Below are 23261 nucleotides of genomic sequence, written 5' to 3' on the forward strand. Positions count from 1 at the left end.
GGGTCAGTCCGACTGCGCGGGGGCACGCAGGAGTCTGAGGGTGCGGTGGAAGTGTATGCCCACAGAGTCTGGGGTGCGGTCTGCGGCAGCCACTGGGATGACGCCGGCGCCTCCGTCGTCTGTCACCAGCTGCAGCTGGGGTGAGTTTGCCATGCGCATTGGGTCCGCTGCAAACTCTGGGAACAGTCAGCATGGGAAGGTCGTCTTCCTTCCTGCTCCTCGCTTTCTTGAGCACAGTGATAGCCCAGGGAATGAGCTCTCACCCAGCAGGGACTCAAAACGTGCCCCGTGTGTCCCTGCCCCGGTCGACCAAGAAACGGGCAGTGCCTGGTGGTCAGCAGGTGGAAGCGTTGTTTGGCCTTTCTCCTTCAGCAGAGGACGGCGTGGTCCCAGGAAATAGGAGTGTGACTCTGAGACTGTGGGCTCCCCGCGGCCCGTTGCTCTGGGTGCTGTGTGTACTTTTCACTTTCTACACTCAGCCACCCTCATAGTCTGGGGCTGTGTGTGAAGGTGAAGGTCACCAGTGATCTTGTCCTGTAATGGGCCAGGCTGATGCCGGCCATCCCAGGGCTCTGCAGCCCTGGGCATGCTCACTGAGACGGTCCATGCCCACTGACGGCCCCCAGCCCTGGCACCTTCATGCCTATGCCCAGGGGTCTCGCCAGAAGCAGAGGCTCCATTGGGAACAAAGGGTTTTGTTTTTGTTGTTATTTATGTTCTATTTTTGTGTCTCTTTCCTCTAAGTACATGTGCTGTATGTTTTTCTTGACCTTTACGACCAGGCCAAGAAAAGAGAGAGCTTTAGAAAGCGTGGACAGTATCTGGTTATGAAGAGTGAAGGTCCAAGAGACTGAAAGAAGGTTTTGCAATCTGTAAGTGTTTTGCATTAATAATCAGTGAGTGATATCTCATATGAGGATACTCATGAAAGGGCCCACCCACTCCCGTGGGACCCGTAAGAACATGGCCAGCCCGTCTTCCCACTCGGAGAATGAGGAAGGAGTATTTAGCAAAGGCAAACCTTGAAGGTTTAAGTTTTGTGTGACTTTTGATGCTAGCAGAGCAGCAAATAGGGTTAATGTGCTTAATTACTTAACTAACTCTTTAAAATGAGCATTAGTCTGAGTTGGGGTGAAAAGAAGAAGGCTGGAGCCTGTGAAGAGAATGGCATTTGGGGCAGAAATTGCCAAGTTTGTCAGTAAGGGTTTGGGTCACAGAGAATGTTGACTTCACGCTTTTTCTTCAGAGCCTGAGGATGTGGCCCCTTGTTGGCTGGGGCTAGTGTCGTCCTTTATATCCACATTGACCTGTGCTTTATTCCCCTGGAGTCAGGGAGGCCTGCAGCGGGGAGTCAGGGAGACCGGGGCGCCAGTGTGGGTGTGGACTGCAGTGTGGGTGCTGGTGTGTCGTTGGGTGAAGGCGTATACAGACCTTCATCCCACGAGTGCAGACTTCAGATATGCCCCGGGGGTGTAGTGTCTGCAGGGGGGCAGAGAGCCCCGCTCTGTTGCTGTGAGAACCAGTGTCTGTGACCTGCTCCAGATACTTACTGCCCATTGTGTGGAGACAGCCCTAGCGATGACCGTGTTAATCTGATAACCATTTAATCCTTTTAAAACAACGTTAATTTGTACACATACAAGTATATTGATTAGATGGGTTAAAAGCAGAACTTATCTGCATGGCATTGATTTATTAACTGGTTTCAAAGGCCTGCTGGCATATACTGTACATAGTGGATGGCCTCTCTATATCAACTTGCTCAGATATAGTAATAATAACCATTTGAGAATGCTTGGCTGATGTCCTGGGATAAGAAAGACTCTTCGAGCACCCAGACAGCTTTTTTCCACCAGAGGCAGAGCTGAGGCAGACGCAGCTGGTCCAGACCAGAGGCCACGTCTCGTGGCTGATGCCAGACTCCCAGACTCCTTTTCCATATCCGTGGTGTTTAGTGTCTTCTAAGCTCAGACGTCGGTAGTGAAGACACGCCACTCTGTCGGTTGTCCAGGACTGACTGAGGAGGTGGCAGGGGTAACCCCGCACTGTGATTTCCCTGAAACTTACGTCATCCAGGGTTTTCCTTTTCCTTACACATCCATCTCCGTGGATTTCTTCGTTTTCTAAAACCCAAATGAGCTGATGAGAGCTCACCCAGTGCTGATGGCCCTGACGTCACCCGTTGTTCTTGCAGAAGGAAAGGCCTTGCAGGGCACACCCCGCTTCCCAGCCTGGGCCTGGCTCCCATCTCCTGGAGCAACATCAGTTGCCGGGGAGATGAGGAAGATATTCTGCTTTGTAAGAAAGACATCTGGCCGGGCGGGACATGCCCCCAGAAGGTGGTGGCTACAGTCAGGTGCGGCTCTCCCCATGGTAAGAAAATATTGACTCAGCTTCACTTTCCTCGTGTGTGTTTTCAGCCGATTCCAGATGATGTCAGTTAAGTTGATCCTGGGAGCGCATCTGTGCTGACAGAGCCAGAGCTGCTTCCGCACCCCCCTCCCCCATTTCCGCAGTCAGAATTGAACAGTCTTCAGTAGCCATGGGTCTCACAGTCTCCACATGCCAGTGGACTTCGCCTTTAACATGCTTTCTGTTTTTAGCTGATTTGCTTACAGGAATGTTACATACTGTATACGCAACACTGATTGGGGGACTGGAAAATCATGACGGAATAATGATAGGAATTTATCTTGAAACCAAATATAGTATAAAATACAGCTGCCACAACAAAATGTTTTCCCTTTATGGATGAAATGTGATCATGGTCCCAGGGATCCCTTTGAGTTTTATAAAATGGATTGCCCCCTTGGGTGAGGGCTCCTGTAAGCACCATACACCAGTCACGCAGTGACCCCCAGAATGGTGTCCGTCTGCAGATACGCACACGCGTTCCTGTGAACGTAAGAGGAGGGGGCACAGCTGCCCTCATGATGGCCGCAGGGTTCCCTGGGGACCACATTTCCATGTGCGATCACAACCCGGGGCCACCACACTGTCACAGAAACCTTTTTGCACTCCCCTTGGAGATGGCAGCATGACCAGGCGTCCCAGGCCTTGCAATGCCGGCAGCCAGCCCCGGGCGGCAGTTTCTGTGGGAGCACAGGTTTCTGTGTGAGCACAGGTGTTGGGAGGATAGAGCTGCCGGGACCCCATTCAGTCCCGCCGTGAGCTGGCGGGAAGCTCTGGGCCCCCATGCGGGGTCTGTGTGGGCCACGCTCTGAGACCTGCATCCTTTCTGAGCAGGCCAGGTGCACAAGCATCAGGAGGTCTTGTAAGCTCTCCTCCTCTTCCTCTGTGTGTCCATGGCGGACAGAGCTCCTTTTGGCCAGTACACGCATGTGCGTAGCTGCTTCAAGGTTGGTGTGAATTGGGCTCCTTAGGCACTGCTTTTCTGTAGATATTGCTGGTGTCCCATGTGTAACCTGGTTGGTAAATGTCCAACATTTTCAAGTGGTGAAGTAAGTAAAGTCGTGAAAACAAGAATTATTTTTCTTTCAGAATATTTTACTTTTTAAGAAATTCTGCTTCCTATAAGCTATCCACTCGTTTCAGCTCTGGCTGCAAAGATAAATTTAAGAAAATTTTATTTGTTGATTTGAGAGAGAGATAAAGGGAGAGAAACATGTGGTGGTGGTTCCATGTGTTGACGCCTTCACTGGTTGATCCTTGTATGTGCCCTTTCTGGGAATCGAACCACAGCCTGGCGGACTGGGACACTGCTCTGACCAACTGAGCTGTGCAACCAGGGCCAGCAAAGAAACTTAAGATCATTTGTAAGTGTATGTATAATATGGACGGTGAGAAAAGTTGGAAGTGAGAATAAAAAAAAATGCTGTTATAGTGAATTAAATGACACTGGGAAAGCAAACAGCTCAAACCAGCGCCCCCGCGTCTACCTTGAGGCCTGGCGGCAGGATTCTGATGCACTTCTTTAGTGGAGAAATCTCATTTGCCGTCTTGTCCTCTGGTACCCACTGCCTTTCCAGCACGTTCCGGGGGGAGGGGGGCTGTGCACGGGTCCTGGACATAGGACACAGCCCCCTGAAGGGAAACGCCTGGGAGTTTAATTTGTCCGCAAGTTGAACATGAGTCAGCAACCCCACTGAATTCTCTTTCAAGTGACTTTGTGTGTCTCTGTTGGGCGGATGTGGGATGTTGACTCAGTTCTGTCCTTGAGGGTTTCTATACTTTCACCATTACTTCCACAACCAGGAAAACTACATGTTCAAAATGAAACATGGCATTTAAAAGGTACGGTAATGCACCATCGTGGTTCTGGGTTGTATGTAGATGGTTTTAAATCTTCTCTTTGAATATTTGGATTTTCTGTTTTCTCTCAACTTTACCATGGTGGTGGGGGAGGTGTGGCAGGGGAGAGTATAATAACTTAAGAAACTTATATGTTTTCCATCATTTTTTCTGTATTTCCAAACCTTTTAAAGAAAAAATACGCATAAGAAGTTATGCGGATTTGTTTCCTCCCCTAATTCAGCCCTTGCCAGTTGATTGTAAGAAGCTGAGGTCCACTGCTGAGAACGGTGTGCATGTCCATCCTGTCTTTCCTCTTGTATAAATCGGTGCTGCCTGACTGGTCTCCCTGAGTGCGTGCCAGTGGCCTGGGTTGGTCAGGGTGCCCAGCTCCAGGGTGTGCTGGCATAAGCATGGTGTCCCGACGCCACTTGCAATGAGCCACCGGCACCAGGGGCCATTGTTTTGTGGGGGCCGTGATGTGATGAGCCTCTGGCAGAGGGCCGCTGGGTTTCCTAGGAGGGACCAGCCTGTGTTCGTGCACAACCTTTGTTCCAGGCACGGGGACAGTCAGGGCCATGCCGCCCCCATGCACGGGGTCAGTCAGGGCCGCGCCGCCCCCAGGCACGGGGTCAGTCAGGGCCACGCCGCCCCCAGGCACGGGGTCAGTCAGGGCCGCGCCGCCCCCAGGCATGGGGACAGTCAGGGCAGCGTCACCCCCAGGCACATGCAGTATCAGCTGGGCCGTGGCCCTTCCTGGCTACCTGCTCGCCACCTCCTGAAGTCCCAGCATCCTAATGCCCTTCAGCCCTCAGCATCTTCAGAGAAGAGGCCATGGCCCCCCCATGCTGAGCACGCTCTCTGGCTCTGAACCTCTTGTACATCCCACTATGCCCTGTGAGTGCCCTGCAGCACCCCTGAGCATCCCGTAGCACCCCGTGAGTGCCCTGAGCATCCTACAGGGCCCCATGAGTTCCCTGAGCGCCCTGTGGCAGCCCATGAACACCCCACAACACCTGGCGGCACCGTGCTCTGGCAGGGGCCTCACGCTGCATGTGGAGCAGGACTGAGCGAGCAGTTGAGGGCAGACAACAAGCAGGGTCAGCCTGGGAGGACCTGTGGGGACACTACCTCAGGCGGAAGTAGCAGCAAGCACACAGACTGTGGTCAGGCCCTGCTGCAGGGGCTGCAGGGACAGATGGAGGAAGACAGTGGACTGATGGCTATGACTGAGGCCCACAGCCGACAGGAATTCAGAAGGTGACAGGAGCGAGGTCAGGGCACGGGGCTGACGGGCCGTCTGCAGTGGGCGGAGTGTAGTTCTTAGCAGAAGCTGTGACATGCACTGACTCTGGCCAAGGGGCTTTTCAGTGTCATTTCTGAAACACTGCTGCTGGCCGTGAAGTCCTCCACCTGTTACAATGTTTTGCACCTGTTGCACTGAAAACAAGAGTGCTGCAGGCACACCTGCCTTTCTCCATAGCTACAGGTTGCCAATGCTCAGGTGACTGGGGTAAAGCCAGTGTCACCACCATAGAAATCCAGTGTGCTTCTAGTAGCGGTATCTTTGAGCGTCTTTCTGGGTTTCTGAGGTTGTTGGGGAAAGATGCATTTAGACTGCTTTCTCTTCAGAGCCATTTGTGCACATATAATTCAATTTGGGGTATTTTAATTGGTTGAGATGATCGTAACGTAGGTGTGTGTGTGTGTGTGTGTGTGTGTGTGTGTGTGTGTGTGTGTGTTCCTGTCACTGCAGTGGCTTGATCAATGTTTCTTCATCATTGGGAATGAGAACAGGATAGGAGAGCCCTCATCCACGGCTCTGTTCCATGTGTGGTTACTTGTCTTTGCTTCCCATGGCACAGGCCCAGTGTCCCCCATCCTGCGCCTTGCTGGTGGGAGCAGCGTGCGTGAGGGCCGTGTGGAGCTCTACCGTGCCGGTCAGTGGGGGACCGTCTGCGATGACCAGTGGGACGACGCGGATGCAGAAGTGATCTGCAGGCAGCTGGGCCTCAGGTTGGTCTTCCTGTCCTTGTTCTGCTCTGCTCTGTTCCCATGTGAGGCTTTCTGTCCCCAGAGGTGGATGCTGTGTTCAAAGTGCTCCTGTCCTTGAACAACTGGAAAAGCCAGCTTCTGACCTGCGTGCTGGGCTGCAGGTTCCCTGCGGTGCTGTCCCCTGCCGTCTCCCTGTCTCAGCTGACCTCCGTGGCCTTCATGTCCCCGTCCCTGGGGGCCCGAGCCTGCGCTGGTTCTCGCCAGCGGCCTTCACACTGCTCTCAGCACACCCACTTGCCAGTCACGCAGCGGAACCACTGCTGGGCCAGTGTCCTCCCTCCCAGAGAGTGTCTGATCTTCTGACCTTTGCTTCCTGTTCTGTTAGGCGTCTGTGTAGAGCAAAGGAGGTTTACTGTACAAACGCAGTGACCCCACTGGGGCAGGGAGGGGAAGCTCGTGCCTGCAGACTACGTGGATGTCAGCCTTCCGTGTGTCCTCCGTGGGGACTCTCCTGCCATGTGTCCTTCGTGGGGGCTCTCCTGTGTGTCCTTCATGGGAGCTCTCCTGGGATGGGGGGGGGTCATGATTCTAGACCTGCTGGGTCCCTCTCTGGTGATTCTAAGCCTCAGAACAATGAGATTGAAGGCTTCTCCAACATTCTGTCAAGGGAGCTTTTAAAATGGGGTCTTTCCTTTTAGTCTGAAGTTGTTTCATTACCACTCAGGGGAGGCATCTCTGTGTGCATGTTGTTTTGTCTGAGGAGGCACTGTGTCCATTTTCGAAGCTTAAACCATCTGTGCTCAGTTGTTTTTTTTTTGGTTTTTTTTTTGCAGTTGTTTTTACAAATCACTCAACTCTTTTTGAAAACCCTGTGTTTATACTGAAGTAATTTTTTGGGGTATTTTTCCAAAGTAAGAAGCGGGGGTGGGAGGGTGGGGGGGAGCAGAAGACAGACTCCCGCATGCGCCCAACCGGGATCCACCTGGCATGCCCACCAGGGGGCGATGCTCTGCCCATCTGGGATGTTGCTCTGTTGCAACCAAAGTCATTCTAGCGCTTGAGGCAGAGGCCACAGAGCCATCCTCAGCACCCGGGCCAACTTTGCTCCAATGGAGCCTTGGCTGCGGGAGGGGAAGAGAGAGAGACAGAGAGGAAGGAGAGGGGGAGGGGTAGAGAAGCAGATGGTTGCTTCTCCTGTGTGCCCTGGCCGGGAATCAAACCCGGGACTCCACGCCAGGCCGATGCTCTACCACTGAGCCAAACGGCCAGGGTGATATATTTAAGTGTCTCAAAGTAAAACATCGACATGATACCTCTGAGTACTTCAGAGGTTATTGTTTAAAACAAGAACGTGGTCCTGTGCAGGTTGATTACCCCATCACAGGTAACTGGTCATCGTTCTTGGCACTCTGACACCCATCCTGTTCAAAGTCCCACCGCTGCCCCATTGTGCCCTTGATGGTCTCAGTCCGGAGCAGACCTCAGTCCTGGCTGGGTCGTGCATCTGGTCTCAGTGCTGAGCCCTCGAGGCTCTCTAACCCAGATGGACCCTTGTCCCCATGGCACTGACTTGTTGAGGAGCCCAAACCATTTGTCCTGGAGATCATCCCACCTCCTGCATTTGTCTATTTCTTTCTTTTGGTGCCACTGTGTTTCCTCTTCTGGGCCTTGAAATCCTGTTGAGGAGCCCAGGCCTAAAGAGTTGACTAGGCCAGAGCAGGCATTTTGGCTGGAGGTCATCAGAGGTGATGTGGTCTCATGCGTCCCGTCAGGAGTCATGGAGCAGCTCTGGGCTGCCCTCCCCTGCCCCCCCCCCACCCCCAGTGAGGCTGAGATTGAGCATGGGCTAGAGGTGGTGTCGGCCTGATCCTCCGTGGGAAGTCACACCCTCCCCACCCCCACTACTGGTCCTGGGCTGAGCACTGGCTCCCAGTCACCTGTGCGTGGGAACAAGCACAGCCAGTCAGAGTCTGCAGCACCTGTCACCTCAGCAGTGTTCCTTGTGCTGGGATGACCACAGTGACCATTTTCTTTGGACGTGTAAGGAGAAGGGCCAGCTGGTTTTTACTGAGAGCACTGGTATTAATCATTATAATTTTAAGACGAGATTTTGAAACTGTTCTGGTTGGATGTCAATTTCAAGACCAGCTTTCTTGAGATGTGCGGGTGTTGTTGCTGGAGTCAGCATGGTACGGGGCGATAAGCAGGCACCTGCCCTGAGAACCCCTGTGGTGAGGGAAGGCACGCAGCCTCTCACAGGTGCCGTCATCTGTGATGTGTTTCCTATTGTACAGAGTTCAGTGTCGATAAAGACTTAGTGTGCACCACAAGTATACAATATTGGATTCCTTGGCTATTGAGGGTGGTCTAATGCGGGACTGTTATAGGTGAAAGATGTTATTAAACATACAGAGTAAACTTACCATTTAGTGCTGGGATTGTCCAACACCATTCCTCTATCCAGAACTTCTGTGTACGTAGCTATATCTATGAGTTGCCTGTTTTCAAAACACTCTCATTGCCTGACCAGATGGTGGTGCAGTGGATAGAGCATTGGACTGGGATGTGGAAGGACCCAGGTTCGAGACCCCAAGGTTGCCAGATTGAGCGCAGGCTCATCTGGCTTGAGCAAAAAGCTCACCAGCTTGGACCCAAGGTCACTGGCTCCAGCAAGGGGTTACTCAGTCTGCTGAAGGCCCGCGGTCAAGGCACATATGAGAAAGCAATCAATGAACAACTAAGAAGTCGCAACGCGCAACGAAAAACTAATGATTGATTCTTCTCATCTATCTCTGTTCCTGTCTGTCCCTGTCTATCTCTGCCTCTGTAAAAACAAACAAACAAACAAACAAAAAAAACCACTCTCATTAATGCGTACATATGTGTATTCACTGGGCATCAGCTGATTTTCACATTAGTTACTGAGAAACCTGTATCTTTGTTGAAAGTATTAAGAATTTTGAGGGTATAAAAAGTTATAGCATATTTAACATTACCAGTTACAATATGGATTACATTTAAGCCATACAACTTCTTTTTTCTTTTTACTATTAATATATTTCTATGGGGAAAAGGCAAGCTTTGTAGAAGTGATCCTGACAGTTTGTGTTACACGGTAGAGTTCTTTCTCGAGAGCCGATGGTTTCCCTCACATAAACAGCGCTTGAGCGGAGACCTCGCCGACACACAGCAGCCCAGGGCACCAGAGGGGCACAGATGGCGTCATGTGGAGGGCACAGGAATGCTGAACCGTGGGGGTTCTTCCCGTGTGTCTTCAGGTATTTACATCTTTCTCACACATTAGCTCATTGCTGTCTTTTGCATGAGGGCTTTGTGTTTGGAAAAGTGACTCAGAGCAAAAATATCTCCAAATATACGTGGTGACGAAGGCCCCACACCGCTGACACAGCCACCGCTCCTGGTTCGGTGAGATGTGTGTCTCACTCGTTTTCGTGCTCTGAGGCTCTGGGCTGACGCTGTCCGTCTGCCTTTCTCATTTGGTTTTATCATTTTCTCACAAATTTGCATGAAAACAATATTCTGCGAGTGCTCTTCCTCTAGAATTTGTTGGCTCACTTAAAGGCACAGTCCCTTTAGGTGAATGGTTTTGGATGGCACAAGATTGATAGCTGATGGCATAATTGTTTCTTGTCTGCATTTACGATTGGCTCTTGAGTGAAGCCCTCCTCAGTTTTACTAGCTTTGCCAAGTTCCCAGAGGGAAGCCACGTCATGCCTCCAGCAGTGCTAGCTACAGGGTCTCTGTGAGATGCTGTGTTGACCTTCACCTTTTAATGGTGTCTGTAGACCGTGGTAGCTGGCAGGCTTCCTGAATACAGGAGAAATGACTGTACTTAGCATACTGAAATGTGATTAACCCAGGTCTTGGAGGAAGAGGAGTGTAGGAAGTGAGGCCAGCAGACATTAGACAATGGAAGTTGGGGACGCGTCCAAGCACTGTGGAGCTGCAGATGAAGGGGGGCGTTTTCGTTAGCGTTCCGTTTCATGCGCCGACATGCAAGCATTTCTTGAGTCTTCCAGAACTCTTAAAAGCGTAGTTTAGGACTGTGACATCATATACTATTGTGTAGCTGTGACATAATTTGCATAGGAATTTTAAAATTTTGAACACTTCTTCCCTCTTAGGGTTTTTTTTGCTATAAAATTATCATATAAAACCATATTATTGAGTGCTCAGAATAAAAATTCTGGTGCAAATTGCTTTTTTTTTTATAAAAAGTTTCTTTTATTCACTAATTTTAAAAAATACTTTATAAAACTTACCATGAAGATTGCTGGGTCTGTGGAATTATTGAGCAGGAAAGAAACCTTATTTAACGAGTGAGGAAGGTAGCCCTCTGAGGTTACCCGGAGTGCAGAAGTCACACTGGTCGTGAGGTTCGTGATCCCCACTGTAGGATTGTTTTCTTTTATATTACACTGTTTGCAGAATGGCCATGCGTTAATAAGAATGGATACAATACAGGGCTGAAAGGAATAGGGAAGCCGAGAAAGAAAAGTTAACTTTTGGAAGAAAAGAATACATTTCAGGTAGAGCATATTTGAGGTGCCAGGAGCAGGCCCGCACTGAAAAGGCCTGGGAGGTAGCTGTGTGTCTGGGAGTCTGCTGTAGAGCCAGGCAGCCTCGCAGGCTGGCAGCAGGCTGTGTAACTCGGGTAGTGACACCTGGTCAGTGGGGAGAGGGCTGCCCCGCCACGGGTTACAGGGCGGGTGGGCCCTGTCAGGACGTGCGGCGCTGTCTCCTGGTGCCCAGCGCGCTGGGAGAGTTCAGGGCGCATCCGGGGCGGGCCTGCAGGTGGGGGCTGCTCTCCAGAGACAAAGGCAGGGTGCTGGGTGTTAAATATGAGCTGTTTCATCCACGAACCACAAGTGTCACAAACTGGCACGGGCAGTGAAAGGACCCATCTTTATAACCAAGCAAAGAACTGTCTTGCCTTTTCAGGTGGAACTGCTTCACTTGCGCCCTTTCAGATTAGTTGCTAGGCTGGGAGGCTAAGTTCCTCAGAGGGCGCTGGTTACTTTGTCCGATACAATCTGACCAGTTAACAGGCTCAGGAATGCTGTGGATATGAATCAGACCGAGAACCAGTTCCGTGTGCACTGGGGACTGCTGTTCTGTCGGGCAGATAGCTCCACAGGAGGTGGTAGCTCACTGTTATGTCAGGGCATCCTCACTCGACAGACCCCGTCTGTGGCCAGAGGGACAGAAGGTGGGTTGCGTGGGGCTGTCACCAAGAATGAGCCGCTGGGCCTGGCAGGGGCTGCCGTTTCCACAGAAAGAACAGAGAACACAGGGCGTTACCAGTCACATGGCACGTGGCTTGCACACGCGTGTGTCTCATGTGGCTGTCCCAGGGCCACAGCCTCTTTCAGGGCAAAGTCCCCCACAAGCCAGACTGCCTGGGACACTAGGAATGCCAGGGCCTGGCTGAGGGTTGTGTTGCATGTGTAAATCTTCATTGTAATGACCTCAAAATTTAGCTAGAAAACATATAGTAGTTTGTGTTCCATTGTATATAGTTTCCTAATGCTTTTTGTTCTCAAGTTTATTGTGTTTTTTGGTTAGTTTAAACATTCTTTGTGACCATTAAAATCATGTTTCTAAACAATGGAAAATATGGAAATACATAAGGAAAAACATAAAACACCCAGTGGTCTTTGACAGCATAGGTACATAATCCGTAACATTCTTGAAATACCATGTATCTCAAGTCACTCTGCCCAGCCCATCTGGAGTCGCTCTCAGCCAATGGGTGATTTTTGGGTTGGTTTGTTATTTTTCTCTTGAGAATAAAAAGGCTTGAGTCTGTTACCTCTTAGCTTAAATACTGTGTGGAAATGACATTACTCTTTAGAGTCTCTAAAAATGGGCTCGGTAAGAAGGCCTTGTTACTGTTTTAATTTGTCCACTGTGAAGTTGTGCATCTTACCACACAGTCAGTGGTCTGGGATACTCTTTTGTGTGATGAGCCTGGCCTTTGCCATTGCCCTATTGTTTTATGTGTATTGGTTGTTTTGTATTTCATCTTAATGTAATAATATGTTATTATTAGTACTAAGTACTAGGAGTTTCTTTTTCCTCTTTGGTTGCTGTTATATAGTTCAGTTACTTCTTCCAGATTGTTGGTTTGCCTTTTGATCCTATGAAGGTGCATTTTACTATGCAGGCATTTAAAATCTATATGTGGTCAAATTTAAATTTTTTAGTATTTGTTTCCTGACCTCTGGGTTTCTCATATTGCCCTATAAGTGTCATTTCTAATCTGGCCCTGGGAGTCTTATCCCCAAGATTATAAAAACTATGTTTTTATTCTAGTAACTGTTAGCCTGCCTGCCTTCCCTTTTCCCTTTCTCCATTCCCCTCCCCCACCCCTCTTCCTTTCAATATCTAGGTCTTTGAACCATCTGGAATCTATTTTGATGTCTGTTATGCATTTGGGATCAAATTTTATATTTTCTCATATTGGTCCCTGGTGTTCTTATAGCACCTAATCCTGGCTCAATGAATTGTACCCACCGACATTTTTTTTAAAACAAATTTCTTCCTTCCCGAGCGTTGATCCAGGGCAGAAGTCCAAGGAAGCTGTTAACCTCCTGCCCCTGCAGCTGTCCTGTCTGGCTGCCCCGCGCCAGCTCAGCGTTCAGTCTCCCCTGCTCTCTGGCCTTCAGCGTTCTGAGTCCGCTTCCAGTGTTTGCCATCATGAGTCAGTTTCCTCTGGGCGGGCGGTGGTCTGCGATGGACTGTGAAGGGCCTGACAGTGAAGACTCGAGAGTTTGCAGCTCTCAGCTGGGGCTCTGCGGTGCAAAGGTGTCCACAGACTGTGAGCTGTGTGTGAGTGAGCTCTGTCTCAGTGAGGCAGGACTTCTGTACCGTGACACTTGAGATCCCTGGGGTTTTCACACGTCACAGATTGTGTGTGTGTGTGTGTGTGTATATATATATATATATATTTTTAAATATTTTATTTATTGATTTTTTTAGAGAGAGAGGAGTGAGAGAGAGAGACACAGAGAGAGAGAGAAGGGGGAGGAGCAGGAAGCATCAACTCCCATATGTGCCTTGACCAGGCAAGCCCAAGGTTTCGAACCGGCGACCTCAGTGTTCCAGGTCGACGCTTTATCCCACTGCGCCACCACAGGTCAGGCCAGATTGTATATATTTTTGTTTTGAGTTTCCCCAGCCTTGCGTAGTGTCGAGAAGGACTCTTCGTTCCCAGGCCGTGCGGGCATACACGGGGGGCCAACCCTGCCTGTGGACTGGTGTTCTGTCTCTGCTCTGGACCGCAGTGCGGGCTTCCTGCTCCCTGCCTGGCCCTCCAGGGAAGGGGGCCGTGGGTCTCTGACTGCGGCTCCAAGAGTTCTGTCCTCCCCAAACCAGGCACATCGGCCTGCGAAACTACACTGTCCGGTGCCCGTTTCCAGTGGGTGCTCCCTGTTCCCTTTGCTCACGTTGGTGTAAATGTGTATGCAAAGGTTTTCTTTCAGAAGTGGGGGGTCTTTTTACTATGAGTAACTTTTTAAAACATTTTAATTTCTTCACTACCTTAGAGACCACCATTACAAGACCATTTTGGTATAAAAAGTCTCTTCCTAGGGACATACATGCTTTCCTTATTTAAAAAAAAAAGAGCTTTGTTTTGTGTTTAAAAGAAGTGTCTTATGCCTAGAAGGCTTCAGTGACTTCCCTGAGGTCACCTGGCTTGTGATAGGGAGAGCCCAGATTGGCACGAGGACCTGTTCCCAGTTTCCGTCCCTGTGCTGGAGAGACCCACTCGTGTTGTGGTCAGTAAGTGTAGAAATTTACATGTCACTTGAGCTCTCCTGTGGGCACACAGACCCACGTCGAAACCACTGAACTCTGACGGTTAAGAATCCTATTAGCAGAATATTAGCCATGCCATAGCCGGATGGCTCGGTCAGTGAGAGCATTGTCCCGTAGCACAGAGGTTGCCGGTCTCATCCCCGGTCAGGACGCACGCAGGAACAGGTCGATGTTCCCGTCTCTCTCTCCCTTCCTCTCTCACCGAAATCAATAAGTAAAAACAAAAAACAAACAAGAAAAACCTTAATCCATTCTTTCCAGAAGACCAGAAATGGCTCTCTCTCTGTGCCATTGTATTTCCCTTAGCAAAGCGGACAAATTCACTCACAGGATTATGTCATTTTGACAATATCATTTGTTAGGATTTCTTTTTTTTTTCCTTGAAATCTATCCACTTTGCTGTAGGTATTAGTCTTTAATATTTGTTGGGGCAGACTCCTCAGAGTCCACTGTACAACAACCATCAGCTAGGGATTCAGGTATCAGGATTCTAAATTGTGAAATTTTAACTCCACCACAATACCCCTCGCCCTAGTGCCCTTCCTCTCCGCTCCCTTCCCCCTCCTCCTCCACCCATTCCTTGACGCTTCCGGTGGGCACCCTGTCTGACCTTGAAACAGAATGTGGGCCAGGTGGCAGCAGAACCAGTATTTGCTTTAACGGTGCTTAAAGTGTTTAACTTTCAGATTGTTTTGGACATGCTCTCTCAAGAGAAACTTCCAGAGCATCTGGTAGAATGAGTCAGGCGAGTGCCTCTTTAACCGTGGAGTCTGCTGTTCCAGGCTTGACCATTTCTGGGGTTTGAGAACACTGCTCACAAATGTTAGGGGACCAGGGGCCGTGCAGACACTCCAGTACTTTCAGCCTTTTGTCTAGTGTGTTTTCACCAAGGAAATCAAAGTTGGTTTTGCATCTCATCTGCATAATCAAACAACTTTTTTTACTTGTCCTTTGCTTTTGTGATGTTCTTGTTTAATTTAAAAAAAGTCAAATGCTGCTTTTCTTTTATCACTTCATCTTCATTTGGAAACACCCCCTAACTTTTGTGAGCAGTGTGCTTGGCAGACTTTTTCTTTCCCTTTGATGTATTTTGGTGGCAAATTCTCAAGACAGTTGTCTTGTTATGAGAAAAGGGCAATTAAGATAATGGGGTATAGATGCAGCGTCATCGAAAGATATGCCAAAACATAAATGCTCGAGCCTCCAAACCATGAGGCTGCAGGGAGCTGCGGTGCTGTGTCCAGAGCCTGTCGTCCCTGTGGCAGGCAGTCACGGTCTCGTCCCTGGAATCTGGGTTCTAGAAGGCACTGTCGCTTTGCATTGTGGGAGCAGCAACCTTAGAACAGAGCATCTGAGCGAAAGGGTGTTTCTATCAGAGATCTGTCTGGCCGTGAGGGAGGACTGGAACTAGCCGTGGCCCAAACAAGAGTTCAGTGCTCTCCCCAGCAGAGAGCAGAGGCCGCGGTGGGGGCCGGGCTGGTGGCCCTGTGACTGGTCTGGCTCGCACCTGCGTGTGGTTCTATCTTCTTCATTTGGCTCCTTGCGGCCCAAGGCTCCTCTCAGGCAACAGGGTCACCTTAGCCTGGGGGTCAGCAGGGCGGGGGATGTGACAGGTGACACTTGTAGCTAAATAGAAATTGGTCTGCAGGGTTAGGCACTGGGCAGGAGGGCGGGGGTGGCCCAGCAGAGGGAATACTCTCGCTGCCCCTGAGCTGGGCATGGGTGTTAACATGAGGCCGGGTGTGTTATGTCTGCTTTACAGCAGCTGGGGGGGGAGGCTGGCACACGGCTTTCTTCTGGATGGCCTTTGCCCTCCCAAAGGTCTGGGGTCCCGCTGCTAACGGATAAAAAGGAGGAAGTACTGGGGCAGAGTCAGTAGTCTTTGGAACATTTGTCATGGTCAGGGGTGTAAAGAGCAACAAAGGAGACGCGGCCAGGCGTCGTGACCCCTGGGTGACGGGTGAGCTGTCACTGCCTTCTCCCCGGGAGCAGACGCAGTAAGTGAGGCCGCAGGGGCCTGACGCAGACTTCTTGTCTCACGCAGTGGCATCGCCAAGGCATGGCATCACGCCCGATTCGGGGAAGGATCTGGCCCCGTGCTGCTGGATGAGGTGCGCTGCACGGGCAATGAGCTGTCCATCGAGCAGTGTGCCAGGAGCGGCTGGGGAGAGCACAACTGCGGCCACCAGGAGGACGCCGGCGTGTCCTGTACCCCGTTGACTGGTAAACCCGCCACCCTCGCCCCTGCCAGTGCCACTCATGTGGCCTGGGCTTCCCATCCTCCCCTTTTCCCAAATTAGATACGTCCCTAAATGAACGCAAACATAAACATGCCAAGTGGAAAACAAACAACCTGACAGAAATGGCATATTGAAACACTGTCTCCCTCTCCTAGATGTTTCTGAGTGTTTCATTGAACGGGTGTACAGTCCCATAGAGCTAGACTAGAACATGGCTTTGTTGCAGTATATAGTTCCCGTGATCAGACTCAGGCCGTGATGGTAGTAAGTGTCCGATGTTTGGTGTTACGGCTCGAGTCCACTCCTTGATGAACCTGTCCTGCCTCCCCGGGCGCTCCCAGCTGCTGAAGCAGCATTCTCCGCTCAGCGCAGTGTTAGCCCGAGTCAGCCTCAGTGTGCTCTCTGTGCCGTTTCTCCCAGACCACAGCGCACGTCACGCGCCACGTGCTGTGCGAGGGCGTGTCTGAGAGCAGGATGCGTATGTGTGTGTCCTGGACAGAAGAGGGAAATGGGTACTGAGGGAAGTTGGGTCATCACAGAGCCATTGTTTCCATAGTAAAGAACTCAAAGAAAAAATTGGGGGTTTTAATCTTTCTTTGAAAGAAATTTTTTTTTTAAATGCTAAAGATATACCTTTTTCTTTACGTGGCTCTATGCTGCTAGCAGAAAGCATGTTTGTGCCTGCTGGCATGTAGACTGCCCCCAGAGGCTGAACGGAGCCCTGCATGTTCCTGGACATGTTCCTCCCCTGTTGTGGTGACGGGCCCAACACTCTGTGGACAGGAAAGGGTCCCATTAACACATCCTTCTGTTGCTAAGAGACCCACTTTTGCTTAAAACGATCTCAGAGATTGGTGAAATATATGACTTTTGCCCAAGATGATATATATGTTCCATTTTGGGGGTATTTGGCTTATTTTGGATGTAAATGGCTTTTCGATCTACTTTTGGGGGGAGGGGTAAATTTGCAGTATCGTGCATTTTCTTAGAAGCGTTTTGGAGGGTTCTCTGGGAATTACTGTTCCCTGAGTCCCTGAGATTCCAGTCCAGGTCTGTGTTAGCAGTGGAAGGACAGGGAGAGATGTGTGCTCTGGCTCTCACCATCCTGAGTCCCAAGGAATGACTTGTGGGCGCCAGAGGCCGCCTGCGCTCTAGCTGGGGTGGCCTTTTCTTTCCTCATGTTTCTATATCTTTTCATTTGCAGTTAAAATTTTGAACTACTTCTGAGTTGTTATGTTTTCTTACTTCTTAAGTTTAAACGATTACTAGTGCTCAGACTTAGGGAGACTGAAGCCATAGGAAAATTTCCCAAATACATTTAATTCAGAGAAGTCTAAATAGCTACATTAGAATTACATCAGATGTGTTTTGCTACTCAGAGAATAAGAGTTCAAATAAAGTGGAAAGGCTGTTAGGACAGAGAAGTGTTACGTTAGGGCAGAGAGGTGTTAGGTCACATGTAGGAACTATCCAAAGACTGAGGGTCATGAGAGCAGTCCTAACATAAGTTTAACAGAAAGTCGAGAGGGACCCAAATAGGCTGGTATTTCTAGTGACATGGAAATGTTGTTTTGTTCGTTTTTGAGAATTGTTCTGCTCAGTGTTTTGTGTCTCTTCGTCCTCACAGACGGGGTCCTCAGACTGGCAGGTGGGAAGGACAGCCACGAGGGCCGCCTGGAGGTCTACCACAGGGGACAGTGGGGGACCGTCTGCGATGACGGCTGGACCGAGCTGAACACGCTCGTGGTGTGCCGGCAGCTGGGATGGAAGTAAGGTCCCGGGGTGGGAGGCAGCGACAGGCCCAGGTAGATTTCTGAAGTCTGCTCTGTCCTTGCCTGTAATCTCTGTGATGCCACAAATGTGTGTTCTCCGTCGCCTGCATGCTTACCTGCCCCCTATAAAGGGGCCTGTGGAATAGAAAAGTTACTTTTTCTCCCATGATAAAGAGCCAATCTTGCTGTTTACCCCCTTCAGCCTTCTAGCCACCACCCCACTTCCTGAGTGATTGGCTGGAGCCAGGGGGGCATTTGTGTCTCTTGGGGTCTGTCCAAGGGAGACTGATGCTTCGGATACTTGTTTTGTTCTGACACGTCCCCATCCTGAGTTCTGACATCTTTGTGTCCAATGCTACAGGAAAGCCTGCCTCAAATGCATGGGGGTTACATTATTCCTTTCTTAGAATGTGATGATAAGTATCACTTTATTTGAGAAAAAAAAGCTTTCTTGTCACAGGATGACCGTTGGCACTCACCCTTGACCTGATTCTTAAGAGCTGGGATCACACTGTGGACAGCACATCTCGTGCCCCTCCCCCCCAGTGTGTTCCAGAGCAGAGACCTGGGTTGGAGTGTCCACACATGGCAGCTTTGGGCTCATATTTGAGTGGAGCTCCTGAATGCCCCTTCTGTCTGTCTTGTTGTCCAGCCTTCTCTGTCATGCTTGAAACACTGGCCAAAGTTATTTCATTTCAGCTTGAGATGGAGCTAAGTGCAAATATTCATTAAACCTTAAAGATATACTTTCATTCAAATAGGCATGGCTATGATTAACATATGTTTTTTAAATTTGCAAAAGTCATATAAAATATTAGTGAGACTCTGAAAGAGAAAGACAATGAAAATTACCTACAATGTTGCCATTCTTATACCATCATTATTATATATTAATTGAACGTGTAACTCTATAATAGCTCTTGGAGTGGATATCTTATTGTACTACTTTTACCTTTGTTTTACTACAGTCATAAATTTTAATGACAGTATAATTTCCAATCAATGTTTTCACGATTTACTTAGTTTCACGATTTATTTACTTAGTTTCACGATTTAGCTCAGTTTAGTTTGTTTCTGTTATAAATACTGCTATCATGAAGCTATAAATGCATGTAATTGCCCAATATTTTGGATTTTTGTGGGCTGTATAGTTATAATTATTGGGTAAAGGGGTATAACATACCAGCCAGCCAAATAAATAATGATATTTATTCAATAAGAAGCACTTAGTAAATGTCACTTCATCGTTAGGTAAATCTATTAGACCAAGGACTGCCTGCCATTTTCACAGATTTAGAAAAATTCATAAACACTTTTATTTACTGTTTTAATATTTTTCCTGATAAACAATGGAGTGACGCTGATTTTTTCCTCCATAACCTATTTATTTTGTTTCACATATCCATTGAGTTTTTGCATCTATAGTGCCACCGGGACTGACTTGTTCTAAAATGTTCTCACTGCCATTTTTAAAGGTTCTGAGTGGCTGTGTTAGGACAGGCACTTGCTTTCAGTTTACCTGGGGGTCTGTGAGAGAGCGTGTGGGTTTGGAGTGAAAAAGGCTGAGTCTGGGTTTCTTTGTGCAAGTGGAGTTGGGATGTAGACAGACCCCTGGGGCCTGCACGTGGTGGACGTGGACAGGTGGTGACCGGGTTGGTGCCGGACACAGAGGGGTGTGAGCGGAAAGTGGTAGCTGTGTGGAGGGTGGGCTAAGTAGTTTCCTAGTCGAGACTGGACCAGTCAGCAAACAGGAGGCCTTGACGTATTAATGAAAAGTTTCATTGTTTGAGTTGGTTACAATGTTACTCTTGATAAATAAAATTTAATAAGTAAGTGCATGAGAAAAGAATTCAGGAGATTCACACCAGACAGAAAATGTGTTCTTAGTACAGAAATATTAGTAACAAGGTCCACATTTAGGGGGAAGAGTTTGGTTACATAGACTCTCAGAACTGAAAGGTGCCTTAGACAGCTTTGCATGGTGACCTCCCGAGTGCGGGGCTACAGAAAGAATAGAGTGGGGGAAGGACAAAGGAAGGCACAGACCGACGCAGTCACCAAGTGTTACTTTGCAGATCATTCTTATTTCCACAGCATGTATGTTTATTATCATCTGTTTCAGTTTTTGTAGCAGTGTTACTAATTAAGTCAATTGGAACAAAAAATATTCATAAAAATTTTAAAAATCAAGTTTGTATAGCTTTATAAAGAAAAGCTGCCCTGGCCGGTTGGCTCAGCGATAGAGCGTCGGCCTGGTGTGCGGGGGACCCAGGTTCGATTCCCGGCCAGGGCACATAGGAGAAGCGCCCATTTGCTTCTCCACCCCCCCACCCCCTCCTTCCTCTCTGTCTCTCTCTTCCCCTCCTGCAGCCAAGGCTCCATTGGAGCAAAGATGGCCCGGGCGCTGGGGATGGCTCCTTGGCCTCTGCCCCAGGTGCTAGAGTGGCTTGGGTTGTGGCAGAGCGATGCCCCGGAAGGGCAGAGCATCGCCCCCTGGTGGGCAGAGCTTCGTCCCTGGTGGGCGTGCCGGGTGGATCCCGGTCGGGCGCATGCGGGAGTCTGTCTTACTGTCTCTCCCCATTTCCAGCTTCAGGAAAAAAAAAAAAAAAAGAAAGAAAAGCTGAGATCGTTCTGATTTTGATGGGCTGGGGTCCAGGCGCCCTCCTGGGTTGGGTGCGGTGCTCAAGGGGTCACTGGGAGACGCCCCACTTTTTCTTCTGGAGGAAAGGGTACCAGAGAGGCCTAGCAAGCCGGTGAGCTCCTGTGTGGTCAGCAGGCGCGTCTGGGGCCCACGCAAGGCCAGCATTCTCTCTCCCTGCTTCCCGGTGGTATTTGTGTGCCTGGTAATTTGAGGTTTAGCTCTTTGTCTGCATTCTCTCTGGCTGGTGGGCTAACTTGGCGGCAGAACACAGGACCGTAGAGGGAAGGAGGGTGAGTCCGTTAGTTATCCACTGAACTACACAAACACGGTCAGGATGATCCAAGTGCATGAAGGGGCGAGCTCTGCTTAGACTGGAATTCAAGGTAGAGAAAGAGCACTGTCCTCTGAAGGTTGACACTTAGCTTGTCTGTTTTATGTGCTGTGGCCCCGGGACAGGGGAGACCATGCGGCTTTCTGTGTGCGTTGATCTCTCCGCCGCAGGTACGGCAAGCAGGCCTCCGTGGACCACTATGCAGGGAGTATGGGGCCCATCTGGCTGGATGACGTCCGCTGCTCAGGGAGAGAGACCAGCGTCCTGCAATGCTTCCGGCCGCAGTGGGGACAACATGACTGCAGCCACCGGGAGGATGTCGCTGTGGCTTGCTTCCCCAGCGGCAATGGGCACAAGCCATCTCTGGGTGAGGACCCGCTGCTCTCAGCTCCCCAGTTCCGGGGCTGTGGTGCCCCGTCCGCTGATCCATGGTGGGAAGCACTTCTCACCTTTGACCTTCTAGTCTAGTTCCCACAGGGCCCTCATTTCCAGTAATTTGCATTAACACACACACACACACACACACACACACACACACACACACTCCTGAGTCTTTCCACCAGTGTTACAGAATTGCTACTCCTAAAGTTGTTTTCCTCAACCTGGAAGCCAGGCTGCTTGCTCACTGAAAATGTGTGTGGTCACGTGTGTCTGAAAGCTGGGACAGAGGCTGCCCTGCCCACCCCTGCCCAGCCCCTCCCACTCCTGCCCATCCCCTCCGATTCTCGTCACCCAGCCTCATGACTTGTTCATCAGAGATGGGCTCAGCGCAGCGCTGGCTCTCTCTACACCCCGACAGCGCACTTCTGTGGCCCTCAGGTCCTGTCCATCACTGGCCACAGGTGCTTGGCCTGGCCCGGGTTGTTGAATCCTCCCCATGGGATCCTAAGTGGGCTCAACTAGAGTGAGCGGCTCCCCGCCTTTCTGACACTGTTGCTCTAGCAACATGTCAGGACCTTCACTGTCCCCCACTTCTAAATCGGTTCACCCTCGTGGGTGAATAAAGGGTAACCAGCTCACCTGAGTCTTGAGATAGCGATGGATAATGGTCTGCTCTGGTGAGCAGAGAGCACCTCCAGGTCCTTGGCAGATGACGTCGGACGAGGGCAGAAGAGACAGTAGTGAACCATCACGGGGAGACAGTAAGACAGCCGTGTGGGACACCCCACAGCTCTGCTCTCCGTTTCCATATGGTTCTGTGCGTGACGTCGCACGTGACGTCTCTGTGTGATGTACCTTCTGTGAATTGACGCTCACTCAGCAACAGGCATCCCTGCTGCTTACCTCGGGGTTCAGTCCACCCGCCCCCATGTCCTATCGTGAGACAGTGAAGCTGAAATCATCACGTTACAGAATGGCAGGACTTGTGGACTGCACAGTGTTGACCACGTGGGTGTGTATGCGGCCCCACGCACAGCTGCTCCTCACTGGGCTCTAATCTGTGCTGGCGCTCGCTACACTCCCCAGTGTTGGCCAAGCAGAAACGCAGTGCCTCCTGCACCCCACTGGGTACGCTCCTCTGTGCCCTCCCTGTGCTCCTGCCTCTGTCCACCTGCTTGTGGGGGGGTCCCTGATCTCCCAGGTCTGCAGTGAGGGCTCCAGGGGCCCAGGGCAGTCGGACCTGTTTGCTAACGTGGGTCCTCTCAGCCCAGACAGCAGGTGTCTGGCTAATGGAGGGGCCTGCTGAGGCTCGTGCCATCGGCACAGCAGGTGGCAGAGTGCTCTGGTTATGACGTGAATGCCACCTGACTTCACTGAGGGTCAGTCTGGTTAAGTGCACCCTGTGGTCGGGGAAACCAGTCAGTCTTCCCAGTTCTCTCGAACGTCTTTAATTCTGGGATTCTAGGGATATATTTTTAAAAATTTAAAACGCTTAGGGTGATAATTATTAATAAAATATGTGAGAGTCATTATTGTGACTCCCCGTGGGCCTCATTTTGGTAATATGTCTATTCATTTGTCTGAAGAATGTTACGTCTGAGCCAACTATCCTTTTGGACCAGAATCACGTTACTGCTTAGCCACCCAGAGGGACCATTCATCTCCCATGTGTCATGGAGGCCCGCGTCTTTACAGGGGAATTCAGGGAAGATCATGGGACAGTCACATGAATGGCAGTGTTAAAAAATATCGAGCCCTTTCACTTCTCGGGCACTGTGGTCCTGAGCTGTGGGGCTTGTCCTGTTTCC

The 23261-nt window shown here is 50.1% G+C and overlaps 1 protein-coding gene across 1 annotated transcript in view; it reads left to right on the forward strand.

The window, feature by feature from the left end:
- Nucleotides 1–23261, forward strand: part of PRSS12 (serine protease 12) — a 59743-nt gene that overhangs the window by 14122 nt on the left and 22360 nt on the right. The window contains exons 2-5 of the mRNA XM_066233954.1: nucleotides 6117–6267; nucleotides 16133–16311; nucleotides 17956–18097; nucleotides 21243–21439. Of these exons, the coding sequence (XP_066090051.1) occupies nucleotides 6117–6267; nucleotides 16133–16311; nucleotides 17956–18097; nucleotides 21243–21439 (669 nt within the window). The remainder of the gene's footprint in view (nucleotides 1–6116; nucleotides 6268–16132; nucleotides 16312–17955; nucleotides 18098–21242; nucleotides 21440–23261) is intronic.

This window comes from Saccopteryx bilineata, chromosome 1, assembly GCF_036850765.1.
Source record: "Saccopteryx bilineata isolate mSacBil1 chromosome 1, mSacBil1_pri_phased_curated, whole genome shotgun sequence".
NCBI lineage: Eukaryota > Metazoa > Chordata > Mammalia > Chiroptera > Emballonuridae > Saccopteryx > Saccopteryx bilineata.